At 38.8% G+C, this 14,522-nt stretch overlaps 1 protein-coding gene across 10 annotated transcripts in view; it reads left to right on the top strand.

Moving 5' to 3' along the window:
• Positions 1 to 1,996, top strand: part of MLLT10 (myeloid/lymphoid or mixed-lineage leukemia; translocated to, 10) — a 224,038-nt gene extending 222,042 nt beyond the window's left edge. For 9 of the 10 annotated variants that reach the window (XM_014539373.1, XM_014539368.1, XM_014539372.1 and 6 more), the window contains one exon: positions 207 to 346. In XM_014539373.1, the coding sequence (XP_014394859.1) occupies positions 207 to 251 (45 nt within the window). In that variant the 3' untranslated portion in view covers positions 252 to 346. Of the gene's footprint in view, positions 1 to 206 lie in introns of all 10 variants that reach the window. The other variant, XM_014539374.1, reaches the window with a different exon arrangement.
• The last annotated feature ends 12,526 nt before the right edge of the window (positions 1,997 to 14,522 follow it).

Here is a 14,522-nt window from a genome sequence, read left to right as displayed (position 1 = left end):
TAAAACAACTGATAATGTTTACTAGTAAATGTATGTCTTTATATTATGCTAAAAAATAACCATGTTGACTTATAGAAAAAAAAAAGAATAACCGTATATACCACATTTTACCCTCACTTATAATTTTACTTTAGAGGGTATTACCTCAAATGTGGGCCAAAAATTGATTTAGCTAATGCATCTGATTTTGTTTGTTTTAACTGCAGAGACTTAGTGATAAAACCGGGCCTGTTGCTCAAGAGAAAAGTTGACAGTTGAGAAATGGCTAAAAATTGCCTGTCCTGCTGTCCTAGCACTTCATTGGCTGCTGTTGTAGTCCTCTTACTACACCTATGAAGAAACGCAACAAGAAACTAACCGCACAACAAAGGACTAATTGCCACAAGGACATTCTTTTAAGGCTTTGATTAATTTTCTTGTTGCTTTGTTGCACTGAAATGGAATTCCCATGTCCCCCACCCCTCACTCAGATTTTTTGAACTTTGAAAGAAAATTTAATAACTAACTTTTGTCAGTGAAATAATTTACATGCAATGCGTTTATCAACCTAAGAGAAATTTAATATAGTTGGTACACAACTAATTTTGTTGCAAATTGGAGAGATGAACAGCAAAACTAAAGACTTGCTTCATTTATAAACTATTTTATCTCGTATGAGTTGGAATGAAGCTTGTCTGGGTAACAAGTATATTTTGTTTGGATTACAGTGTGCTTGCTCTTTAAGTCAAAACTTAAAACAAATTTCAAGGAACTGTCCAATTTCTTCTGGAGTTTTATTGGTTATTGCAAATAAATAGGTCACCAACAGGGACTTGGCAGTCTTTGTTATAAAAATTTCCTTTCTAATGGGATTTGGCCAATTTTGGTAATCAAGTTAGGAGGATAATGTCTGCTTCTGCTAAAGGTAATTTTCTTTTGCTAAATGCTTTTTCTTTAGTGTTAAGACCAACTCATATTTCAACAAAGCTTTGAGTTAAGTGAGTTCTAAGGCTGCTGGGGGAACCAGATCAATTCAAAGTGAAAGATTTCTTTCAGAAAGAGGGGCCACTCTGGAAACTGATGGTAGGGTTTGGCCTGAATCAAGTGCCTGTTAGTATCTCCATGGTGTTGAAATGGCTCTAAACAGCTGAGCTTGCACTATACTATACTTACTCAGTCCTTGTGAGTAGCAGGGATAGTCAGTGTTGCACCAGCAGCCTTCCCCATGGTTCTGCCTTTATTAAAAACTTTCTATGCCACCATAGATAGCTCAGGCAAAACTATTACCTGGGTATTTATCCACTAATGAGTCACAAGGAAATGAGTGGATTTGGTAAGAATTTTTGTTTTTTTAATTTAAAAACTTCCCATTTCTGATAATTGATTTCAAACAAACAAAATAAGACAAGCAACCGACCACGACAGTTCCTGAAATAGGTGAAATCTGTATGACAGACCTTCTACTTTGGGTAGCCACACTCCTGGTGTGACAGGATGGCTGTGTATAAATTAAACAATTGGGAATGCAATCATTGAACTGTTCTTAAATGTGTGAGTTATTAGTGGAAAAGACCCAGCTGTAATTAGACCTCCACTGTGTACTTAGCTGGAAGAACATGTTAATTCTGCAATATGTCTCTTGGTTAAACATTGCACAGTTCTTACCTCATTTCTGTAAATCGAGTTTTGTGAATCTGTTTTGCATTATGAAAAATTCATAAGATAACATTGATATTTTGATTTGTAATATTTCTAATTAGTAGATTTAATTGAAAAGTAAAATTAATTTATTTTTATATGTTCAGGGGAATTTTAAAGAAAGTCAAATCTTTTGTAGATAATTTAAAAAAATCGGTGTGGTTTATTTTACTTATTTAACCCACTGATTGTTATTCTGTAACAATTTGTATAAATGGCAAATTTTGAATGTGTTGTTATTTTACCTAGATGTAAAATTCCACATGTATTAAAGAAAATGTACAAAGTTTTTGTTAATAAAATTTAATAATGTTTATAACTCTGCCATTTTTTTAGTTTTATTGAGCTGTAATTGACATATGGCACCGTGTAAGTTTAAGGTGTACAGCATAATAATTTGACTTACATATATTGAGGTGATTACCACAATAAGTTTAGTTATCATTATCTCATAAAGATACACACACACAAAATTTTTTTTCTGTGATGGGAACTCCTAGGATTTACTCTCTTAATGACTTTTAAATATACCATAAAGCAGTGTTAACTATAGTCATCATGTACATTTTATCCCTTAGCATTTATTTATCTTACTAGAGGCCCAGTGCACAAAAATTTGTGCACTCGGGGGGGGGCGGGGGCGGGAAGTCCCTCAGCCCGGCCTGTGCCCTCTCGCAGTCTGGGACCCCTCAGAGGATGTCCACCTGCTGGCTAAGGCCCGCTCTCTGGGGGATCGGGCCCAAGCTTGCAGTCAGAAATCACTCTGGCAGCCCAGCAGCCCTCGGGGGATGTTTACTTGCCAGCGGGAAGCAGGCCTAAGTTGCAGTCGGACATCCTTAGCGCTGCTGAGGAGGCGGGAGAGGCTCCCACCACCACCGCTGTACTGGCAGCCATCAGCCTGGCTTGTGGATGAGCAGAGCTCCCCCCATGTGAGAGCGCCTTGACCACCAGAGGGCAGCTCCTGCATTGAGTGTCTGCCCCCCAGCCTGGGTGAGGGGCTGAGGGCCGTTTTCAGACTGGCCACACCCCCTTCAGGGTGGGGGTCCCAGCTGGGGTGCCTGGCCAGCCTGGGTGAGGGGCTGATGGCTATTTTCAGGCTGGCTAAGCCCCCCAGCAGGGACCCTCACCCCATGAGGGTGTGGCCAGCCTGGGTGAGGGGCTGATGGCTATTTTCAGGCTGGCTAAGCCCCCCAGCAGGGACCCTCACCCCATGAGGGTGTGGCCAGCCTGGGTGAGGGGCTGATGGCTATTTTCAGGCTGGCTAAGCCCCCCAGCAGGGACCCTCACCCCATGAGGGTGTGGCCAGCCTGGGTGAGGGGCTGATGGCTGTTTGCAGGCTGGCCATGGCCCCCAGCCACCCAAGCTCCCAGTGGAGGCTGGCTGGAAGCAGGTATCTGGGATTTATTTAGCTTCTATTATTGAAACTTTGTTGCCACGAGCGGAGGCCACAGCCAGCTCAGGGCAGGCGGGAAGCTTGGCTTCCTCCATTGCCGGGGCAACCAAGCCTCCTGCTTGCTCCAGCTCCCTGGCTGCCTGCCGCCATCTTGGTTGGGTTAATTTGCATATAGTCGCTCTGATTGGCTGGTGGGCGTGGCTTGGGGCATAGCGAAGGTACAGTCAATTAGCATCTTTGTCTTTTATTAGTGTAGTTAACACAATTTCTTTATTCATCCATGGATGCATGCAGGTTGTTTCCATATCTTGGCTACTGTAATAATACTGCAATGAGCATGAGTGTGTGTGGGGGGGGGCACATATATCTTTTCCAGTTAGTGTTTTTGTTTTCTTCAGATAAATACCCAGAAGTTGAATTGCTGGGTCATATAGTAGTTCCATTTCTAATTTGTTGAGGTACCACCACACTATTTTCCATAGTGACTGCACCAATTTACATTCTCAGCAATAGTGCACAGGGTTCCCTTTTTCCACTTCCTCGCCAACACTTGTTATTTCTGATATTGGTTAAAAGGTGTCAGGTGATATCTCATTGTGGCTTTTATTACATTTCCATGATGATTAATGATGTTGAGCATCTTTTCATATGGTACTATTGGCTATCTAAATGTCTTCTCTGGAAAATGTTTACTCAGGTTTTCTGCCCATTTTTTTAAAAACATGTTTTTATTGATTTTTAAAGAGAGAGGAAGGGAGAGGGATAGTGAGATAGAAATATCAATGAGAGAAAAGCATCATTGATCAGCTGCCTCCTGCAAGCCCCCTACTGGGGATCAAGCCTGCAACCCGGACATGTGTCTGTTTTTATGCCAAATACCATACTGTTTCAATTACTATAACCTTCTAATATAGTTTGAAATAGCGGGGTGTGATGCCTCCAGCCTTCTTCTTCTTTCTCAAGATTGGTTTAGCTATTTGTGCTTCCCTACAAATTCTATTTCTATGCAAAATGATACTGGAGTTTTGATAGGGATTGCACTGAATCTGTAGATTGCTTGGGGTAGATATGGACATTTTAACAATATTAATTCTTCCAAACCATAAGCATGAAATTTCTTTCCATTTATTTGTGCCTTTTTCCATTTGTTTTATAAATGTTTTGTAGTTTTCAATATGGTCTTTCACCTTCTTGATTAAATTTATTCCTAGTTATTTTATTTCTTGATGCATTTATAAATGGGATTGTCTTCTTAATTTTTCTTTTTGATGGTTTATTATTAGTGTAAAGAAACAGATTTTTGTACATTGATTTTGTATTTTGCAACTTTACTAAATTCTTACAGTTTTTTGATGGAGTGTTTAGAGTTTTCTATATATGTTTATCATGTCATCTGAAAATAGTGACTGTTATGCTTTCTTTCCATTTGTATGCCGTTTCTGTTTCTTCCCTAATTGCTCCTACTAGGACTTCCAATACTATGTTGAATAAAAGTGGTGAGAGAGTGAGTTCTTGTGTTGTTCCTGATCTTAGAGGAAAAGCTTTTAGCTTTCCACAGTTGAGTATGATGCCAGGTATGTGCGTATCATATTATGCTGCCTTCCTTATGTTGAAGTATGTTTTCCCTATACCCATCCATTTGCAGCTTGTATCATACATGGATTTTGAATTTTTGTCAAATGCTTTTTCAGCATCTACTGAGATACGCCTGTAATTTTAACCGTTTTGGTAATGTGGAGTATCACATCGACTGATTTATGGATGCTGAACCATCTCTGCCTCACTAAAATAACTCCCACTTGATCATGTTGTATGATCCTTTTAATGTGTCCTTGAATTCAGTTTGTAAATATTTTGTTGAAAATTTTTGCATCTATGTTCATCAGGAATGTTGGGATTTTTTTGTGTGGTGTCCTCTGTGTGGTTTGGGGATCAGGTTAACGCTGCCCATGTAAAATGATTTTGGAAGGGCTCCCCTTTTATTTTTTGAAGAGTGTGAGAAGGATTAGTATTTTTTTTTTTTTGAATTCTTTTTTTAATTTAATTTTATCCTCTGTGTGGTTTGGGGATCAGGTTAACGCTGCCCATGTAAAATGATTTTGGAAGGGCTCCCCTTTTATTTTTTGAAGAGTGTGAGAAGGATTAGTATTCTTTTTTTTTTGAATTCTTTTTTTAATTTAATTTAATTTTTTTATTTATTGCTTAAAGTATTACAAAGGGTATTACATATGTATCTTTTTTTTCCCCGCCCTTGACAATCCCCTGGCCTCCCCTACCCCCCAGTGTCTTATGTTCATTGGTTATGCTTATATGCATGCATACAAGTCCTTCGATTGATCCCTTACCACTCCCTCCTGCCCCCCAACCCTCCCCGGCCTTCCCGCTGCCGTTTGACAATCTGTTTGAGGCAGCTCTGCCTCTGTATCTATTATTGTTCAAAAGTTTATAATGGTCTCTATTATCCATGAATGAGTGAGATCATGTGGTATTTTTCCTTCATTCACTGGCTTATTTCACTTAGCATAATGCTCTCCAGTTCCATCCATGCTGTTGCAAATGGTAAGAGTTCCTTCTTTTTTACAGCAGCATAGTATTCCATCGTGTAGATGTACCACAGTTTTCTAATCCATTCATCTACTGATGGGCACTTAGGCTGTTTCCAAATCTTAGCTATGGTGAATTGTGCTGCTATGAACATAGGGGTGCATAGATCCTTTCTGATTGGTGTTTCTGGTTTCTTGGGATATATTCCTAGAAGTGGGATCACAGGGTCAAATGGGAGTTCCATGTTTTGTTTTTTGAGGAAACTCCATACTGTCTTCCATAGTGGCTGCACCAGTCTGCATTCCCACCAGCAGTGCACAAGTGTTCCTTTTTCTCCACATCCTCTCCAGCACTTGTCGTTTGTTGATTTGTTGATGATAGCCAGTCTGACAGGTGTGAGATGGTACCTCATTGTTGTTTTGATTTGCATCTCTCGGATGATTAGTGACTTTGAGCATGTTTTCATATGTCTCTTGGCTTTCTGAATGTCCTCTTTTAAAAGATGTCTATTTAGATCCTTTGCCCATTTTTTGATTGGATTGTTTATCTTCCTTTTGTTAAGTTGTATGAGTTCCCTATAAATTTTGGAGATTAGGCCCTTATCAGATATAATGTTGGCAAATATGTTCTCCCATGTAGTGGGCTTTCTTGTTGTTTTGTTGATGGTTTCTTTTGCTGTGCAGAAACTTTTTATTTTGATGTAGTCCCATTTGTTCATTTTCTCTTTAGTTTCAACTGCCCTAGGAGCTGTATCAGTGAAGAAATTGCTTTGGCATATGTCTGAGATTTTGTTGCCTTTGGATTCTTCTAGAATTTTTATGGTTTCCTGTCGTACATTTAAGTCCTTTATCCATTTTGAGTTTATTCTTGTGTATGGTGTAAGTTGGTGGTCTAGTTTCATTTTCTTGCATATATCTGTCCAATTTTCCCAACACCATTTATTGAAGAGACTATCTTGGCTCCATTGAATGTTCTTTCCTCCTTTGTCAAATATTAATTGAGCATATTGGTTCGGGCTAATTTCTGGACTCTCTATTCTATTCCACTGATCTATATGTCTGTTCTTGTGCCAGTACCAGGCAGTTTTGAGAACAGTGGCTTTGTAATACAGCTTGATATCCGGCATTGAGATCCCACCTACTTTGTTCTTTCTCAGGATCGCTGCAGCTATTCGGGGTCTTTTTTTATTCCAGATGAATTTTTGGAGAGTTCGTTCTAGATCTTTGAAGTAGGCCATTGGTATTTTAATGGGAAGTGCGTTGAATTTATAGATTGCTTTGGGTAGTATGGACATTTTAATGATGTTGATTCTACCAATCCAAGAACATGGTATGTTCTTCCATCTCTTTATGTCTTCCTCTATCTCTTTTTTCAACGTCCTGTAGTTTTCTGAGTAGAGGTCTTTTACCTCTTTAGTTAAGTTTATTCCTAGGTAGCTTAATTTTTTTGGTGCGATGGTAAATGGGATTGTTTTTATAATCTCTCTTTCTGAAAGTTCACTATTGGTGTATAGAAATGCCTCAGATTTCTTGGGGTTAATTTTGTATCCTGCTACATTGCCAAATTCATGTATTAAGTCTAGTAGCTTTTTGATGGAGTCTCTAGGGTTTTGTATGTATAATATCATGTCGTCTGCAAATAAGGACAGTTTTACTTCCTCTTTTCCAATTTGGATGCCTTTTATTTCTTCTTCTTGTCTAATTGCAATGGCTAATACTTCCAGGACTATGTTAAAGAGGAGTGGCGAGAGTGGGCATCCCTGTCTTGTTCCTGTTCTTAGGGGAAATGGTGTTAGTTTTTGTCCATTGAGTATGATGTTGGCTGTGGGCCTGTCATATATGGCTTTTATTATGTTGAGGTATGATCCTTCTATTCCCACCTTGCTGAGAGTTTTTATCAAAAATGGGTGTTGGATTTTGTCAAATGCTTTTTCTGCATCAATTGATATGACCATGTGGTTTTTTTCTTTCAATTTGTTTATGTGATGTATCACGTTTATTGATTTGCGGATATTGTACCATCCTTGCATCCCTGGGATAAATCCTACTTGGTCATGGTGTATGATCTTTCTGATGTACTGCTGGATCCGATTTGCTAAGATTTTGTTGAGGATTTTGGCATCTATGTTCATGAGGGATATTGGCCTGTAATTCTCTTTCATTGTGTTGTCTTTACCTGGTTTTGGTATTAGGGTGATGCTGGCTTCATAGAATGAGCTTGGAAGTGTTCCTTCCTCCTGAATTTTTTGTAGTAGTCTGAGGAGGATAGGTTTTAGTTCTTCCTTGAAAGTTTGGTAAAACTCCCCTGAGAAGCCATCTGGTCCTGGGCTTTTGTTTGCTGGGAGCTTTTTGATGACTGCTTCAATTTCTTCCATAGTTATTGGCCTATTGAGATTTTTAGATGCTTCCTGATTGAGTTTTGGAAGGTTGTATTTTTCTAGGAATATATCCATTTCCTCCAGGTTGTCTAGTTTGTTGGAGTAGAGTTGTCCATAGTATTATTTAACAATCATTTGTATTTCTGTGGGGTCTGTTGTTATTTCGCCTCTATCGTTTCTGATTTGGTTTATTTGGGTCCTCTCTCTTTGCTTCTTGGTGAGCCTGGCTAGAGGTTTGTCAATCTTGTTTATCCTTTCAAAGAACCAGCTCTTGGTTTCATTGATTTTCTGTATTGTTTTTTTGGTCTCTATGTCATTTATTTCTGCTCTAATCTTTATTATCTCCTTCCTTCTGCTCACTCTGGGCTTTTCTTGTTGCTCTCTTTCTAATTCTTTGAGTTGAAGAGTTAGATGATTTACTACCATTTTTTCTTGTTTGTTGAGGTAGGCCTGTAGAGCTATAAACTTCCCTCTCAGGACTGCTTTCATTGTGTCCCAAAGGTTTTGGATTGTTGTGTTTTCATTGTCATTAGTTTCCAGGATGTTTTTAATTTCTTCTTTGATCTCATTGGTAACCCAATCAATATTTAATAACATGCTATTCAGCTTCCAAGTGTTTGAGTATTTTGGGTTGTTTTTATTGTAGTTTATTTCTAACATTATGCCATCGTGGTCTGAGAAGAAGCTTTTTATGATTTCAATCTTCTTGAATTTGTGGAGACTTTGCTTGTGACCCAATATGTGGTCTATTTTTGAATATGTCCCATGAGCACCTGAGAGGAATGTATATTCCATGGCTTTGGGGTGAAGTGTTCTGAAGATGTCAATTAAGTCCATCTGATCTAGTGAGTCATTTAGGATTGCTGTTTCTTTGCTGATTGTTTGTCTAGCGGGCTTATCCAGTGGTGTCAGTGGTGTATTAAAGTCCCCTACTATGATTGTATTGTTGTCGATCTCTCCTTTGATATCTTCCAGGAGTTTTTTTATGAATTTGGGTGCTCCTGCATTGGGTGCATATATGTTTACCAGGGTTATATCTTCTTGTTGTATTGATCCCTTTAGTATTATGAAGTGGCCTTCCTTATCTCTGGTTATGGCCTTCACTTTGAGATGTATTTTGTCCGATATAAGTATTGCTACCCCAGCTTTCTTTTCCTTTCCATTTGCGTGAAAGATATTTTTCCATCCCTTCACTTTCAGTCTGTGTGAGTCCCTTCTAATGAGGTGGGTCTCTTGTAGACAGCAGATGTATGGGTCATGTTTTTTTATCCATTCAGCCACTCGATGTCTTTTGGTTGGAGCATTTAGTCCGTTTACATTTAAAGTTATTATTGAAAGGTACTTGTTTGTAGCCATTTCTTTTTTTGTGTGTGTGGCTGTTTTCTTTCTGAGCTTGTTATTTCTTCTTTTTACACCAGTCCCTTTAGCATTTCTTGCATGGCTGGCTTGGTGGTGATAAACTCCCTTAGCCTTTTTTTGTCTGTGAAGCTTCTTATTTCCCCTTCAATTTTGAATGATAGCCTTGCTGGATAGAGTATTCTTGGATTCAGTCCTTTGCTTTGCATCACTTTGTAGATTTCTGTCCATTCTTTTCTGGCCTGATGTGTTTCTGTTGAGAAATCATTTGATAATCTAATGGGAGATCCCTTGTATGTAACTTTCCGTCTCTCTCTTGCAGCCTGTAAGATTCTCTCTTTGTCCTGAACATTTGCCATGGTAATTATGATGTGTCTTGGTGTGGGTCTTTTCGGATTCACCTTGTTTGGGACTCTCTGGGCTTGTGTGACTTTTTTCTTCCCCACCTCAGGGAAGTTTTCTGATATTATTTCTTCGAATAGGTTTTCTAATCCATGTTCATCTTTCTGTTGTTCTGGCACCCCTATTATTCGTATGTTGTTTCGTTTCATGTTGTCCCAAAGCTCCCTTAGGCTCTCCTCCTGTCTTTTAATTTTTTTCTCCATTTGCAGTATAGTTTGGGTGTGTTTTGCTTCCTTGTCTTCTAATTCACTAATTCGGTCCTCCGCTTCTCCTAGTCTACTGTTGATACTTTCAATGGAGTTTTTTATGGCAGCTATATCACTCTTCATTTCTTCTTGGGCCTTACTTAAGTTGTTGATTTTTTCATCTGTTTCTTCTAGCTTCTTGCATATGGTATTGAATTTTTCATCTGATTCTTCTAGCTTCTTGCATATGGTATTGAATTTTTCATCTGATTCTTCTAGCTTCTTGCATATGGTATTGAATTTTTCATCTGATTCTTCTAGCTTCTTGCATATGGTATTGAATTTTTCATCTGATTCTTCTAGCTTCTTGCATATGGTATTGAATTTTTCATCTGATTCTTCTAGCTTCTTGCATATGGTATTGATTTTTTCCTCCGACCGGTGCATGTACTCTAGGACCCTTATTCTGAATTCTTTTTCCGTCATGTTGCATGCCTCTGTCTCACTTAGCTGCTTTTCTGGCGAGTCCTCCTTCTCTTTCCTTTGGGGGTTTCTTTGTCTACCCATGTTTGATCTCACTGACATATCTAGTTGTTGAGTCGTTCAGTGGCTGCTCCCTGGGTGGCAGTGGCTCCTCGGGCTGTGGTTGCTCCTTGGGCGGTTGTGGTAGCAGTGGCTCCTCCGTTGATAGCAGGGCCTCTGGTGGGTGCTGTTCACAGCTGTGGTGGCTCTTCTGGCTGGTGGAGGGAGGCTTCACACACAGTAACTGTTCCCCAGACAGAGCGTGTGGAGATCAGGAGGCCGCTGTTGCTTGAATCTGCTGCGTTGATTTAAAGGCACAAAATACAACACAACAAGGCACAACGTACCAGGCACTGAACACGAATGTATTTACGATATCAATAACCCCAAATAAAGGTGGCCACCCGAGCTAAGAGAGTTAGGAGATAAGGAAGAAAGAAGAGAAAAAGGTAGAAGAGAAAAAAGTCTCTAACCGTCCCCATTTTCTAGGAGTTCTCTGTCTTTCCTGGCTGCAGACTGTCTCTCAGTTGAATCTCCTCTGCTTATTCGGGCTGTATGTTACCCGTTTCAGCTGCTCACCCTTATCTGCTCCAGGACAAAGCACCAACACGTCCGACTAAACCTCCGCCATTTTTTGTTGTTGTTGTTGGATTAGTATTCTTTGAATATTTGGTAGAGTTTGCCTGTGAAGCAGGCTGGTCCTGGACTTTTGTTTCTTTGGAGGTTTTTGATTATTGACTCAATCTCCTTGCTAGTAAAAGGTCTGTTTCAATTTTCATCATGATTCAGTATTGATAGGTTGTATGTTTCCAAGAATTTATTCATTTCTTCTAGGTTGTCCAATTTGTTGGGTTATAATTGTTCATAGTCTTTTATGATCCCCTGTATTTCTGCAGTATTCAGTTATAACATCTTTTATTTCTGATTTTATTTGAGTCCTCTTTTATGTGTAAGTTTATCTACAATGTATCAGTTTTGTTTATCTTTTCAAAGAAACTGCTCTTAGTTTAATTGATCTTTTCTATATTCTTTTTAGTTTATATTTCATTTATTTCTGCCCTAATCTTTGTTATTTCTTTCTTATACTAAGTTGGAGCTTCATTTGTTCTTTTATACTTTCTTGAGAGATAAAGTTAGGTTGTTTATTTGAGACTTTTTTGTTTCTTGGGGTAGGTATCTATTGCTATGAACTTCTTAGAACTGCTTTTGCTTCATCTTATAAATTTGATATGTTACATTTCCATTTTCATTTGTCTCAAGGTGTTTTTTCTCTTGATTTCTTCTTTGACCCGTTGGTTATTCTGTAGAATGTTGTTCAATCTCCACATATTTGTGATTTTTCCAGTTTTCCTTGTGTATTTTCTAGTTTCATACCATTGTGGTTGGAAAAGATGTTTGATATGGTTTCAATCCTCTAACTGTATTAAGACTTGTTTTGTGGTCTAAAATGCTCTGTGTTGGAAATTGTTGCATGTTCATCTCAGAAGAATGTGTATGTGTTGCCAATGGAATTCTTTGTAGCTATCTGGTAGTCCATCTGGTTGGACATGCTTAAACCAACGTGACCTTATTGATTTTCTGTCTGGATGATCTCTCCATTGAGTAAGTCAGGAATTCCAGTTCCCTACTATTGTATAGCTTTCTATTTCTCTCTTTAGGTCTGACAATATTTGTTTTATGTATTTAGGTGCTTCTGTGTTGGATGTGAAAGTATTTTTAAATAGATTTTTATTTATATTTTAGAGAGAGAAGAAAGGGGAGAGAGAGAAACATCATTAGTTGATTCATATATGTGCTCTGACCAGGGATTGAACCCGCAATCCCGCATATCTAGATGACACTCTAACCAACTGAGCTACCTGGCCAGAACTGGATGCATAAGTATTTAAATATATTATATTCTCGTATTGGTTTGACCCTGTTATCATTATGTAGCACCCTTTTTTGCTCATTACAATTTTTGTTTTAAATTCTGTTTTGTCTCATAGCCAGTTACCCTGGAGGTCAAATCACCTCCAGTATTACCGACAACAATCAAGGCTTAACTACAACAAGACTGCGCACAAAGACCACAAGGGGGTGCACCAAGAAAGCATAAAAAAATGCGGAGACAAAGAAACATGACAGAAATGGAGGATATAGAGCTAAAAAACGCAATTTTGAGGGCTTGCAATAAACTTGAGGAGAGCCTCACGAAAACTAATGAGACCCTCGATGCTATGATAAAGAAACAACTAGAAATTAAGCATACACGGACTGAAATAAAGAATATTATACCCAATAGCAGACCAGAGGAGCGCAAGAATCAAGCCAAAGATTTGAAATGCGAAGAAGCAAAAAACACCCAACCGGAAAAGCAAAATGAAAAAAGAATCCGAAAATACGAAGATAGTGTAAGGAGCCTCTGGGACAGCTTCAAGCGCACTAATATCAGAATAATAGGGGTGCCAGAAGATGAGAGACAGCAAGATATTGAAAACCTATTTGAAGAAATAATGGCAGAAAACTTCCCCCACCTGGTGAAAGAAATGGACTTACAGGTCCAAGAAGAGCAGAGAACCCCAAACAAAAGGAATCCAAAGAGGACCACACCAAGACACATCATAATTAAAATGCCAAGAGCAAAAGACAAAGAGAGAATCTTAAAAGCAGCAAGAGAAAGAAACTCAGTTACCTACAAGGGAATACCCATACGACTGTCAGCTGATTTCTCAACAGAAACTTTGCAGGCCAGAAGGGAATGGCAAGAAATATTCAAAGTGATGAATACCAAGAACCTACAACCAAGATTACTTTATCCAGCAAAGCTATCATTCAGAATTGAAGGTCAGATAAAGAGCTTCACAGATAAGGAAAAGCTAAAGGAGTTCATCACCACCAAACCAGTATTATATGAAATGCTGAAAGGTATCCTTTAAGAAGAGGAAGAAGAAAAAGGTAAAGATACAAATTATGAACAACAAACATGCATCTATCAACAAGTGAATCTAAGAATCAAGTGAATAAATAATCTGATGTGGGAGATGCGGGAAGAGACTGGACAAAAATCGTGCACCTATGGATGAGGACAGTGGGTGGGGAGTGAGGGCAGAGGGTGGGGCAGGAACTGGGAGGAGGGGAGTTATGGGGGGAAAAAAGAGGAACAAATGTAATAATCTGAACAATAAAGATTTAATTTAAAAAAATAAATTCTGTTTTGCCTGATATACCAGGTGTACCAGTTAATAATGCAGATTTTGTAATCAAAGAAAACACGATAATTTCAAGAGAAACATCAAAAGTGCTTTATTCAAAGTAATGTTCATCACTAGCTACACATTTTCCCCATCTTTCAGGTAATTTGTGGGTACCGTCCCAATAGAACTTTTCTTGTTTTGAGGCAAACCATTCAGAGACCCAATTTTCCACTTCGTACATTTTGAAGTGCTGCTCAGAAAGTGCGTGTGCCATCCATCAGAACAAGTGGTAATCTGAAGGAGCAAGGTCTGGTGAATATAGCGGGTGGGTTAATACTTCCCAGGCAAGATCTCTTAACAAGTCTTTAACTGGCATTGAAGTGTGTGATCGTGCATTATCATGAAGCAAAATTACTTTGCTGTGTCTTCTGGCCCATTCTGGTCCTTTCACGATCAAAGCATGGTTCAAATTGATTATGTGTTGTCAGTAGGGATCATATTAACGGTTTCACCTGGTTTTAGAAGCTCATAATACACCACACCTTCCTGATCCCACCAAACGCAGAGCATTGTCTTCTTTCCAAAGCGATTTGGCCTTGCAGTCGATGTTGATGGTTGACCTGGATCAACCCATGATTTTGTGCATTTGGAGTCTCAAAATAAATCCACTTTTCAATCCCAGTCACAATTCGATGCAAAAAAGACTTTCTTTCGTGCCACTGAAGCAACATTTTACCGATAACTTTTTGGTTTTCCATTTGTCTTTTGTTCAGTTGATGTGGCACCCATTTTCCTACCTTTAAAATCTTTCCCATTGCTTGTAAACGATCAGAAATTGTTTGCTGAGCAACGTTTAATCTTTCTGCAAGTTGTTTTTGAGTTTGACACGC

The sequence above is a fragment of the Myotis brandtii genome, unplaced genomic scaffold (assembly GCF_000412655.1).
Source record: "Myotis brandtii unplaced genomic scaffold, ASM41265v1 scaffold215, whole genome shotgun sequence".
Lineage (NCBI taxonomy): Eukaryota > Metazoa > Chordata > Mammalia > Chiroptera > Vespertilionidae > Myotis > Myotis brandtii.
Note: the sequence above shows the minus strand (reverse complement) of the source record. Positions and strands in the feature narration are given on the sequence as shown.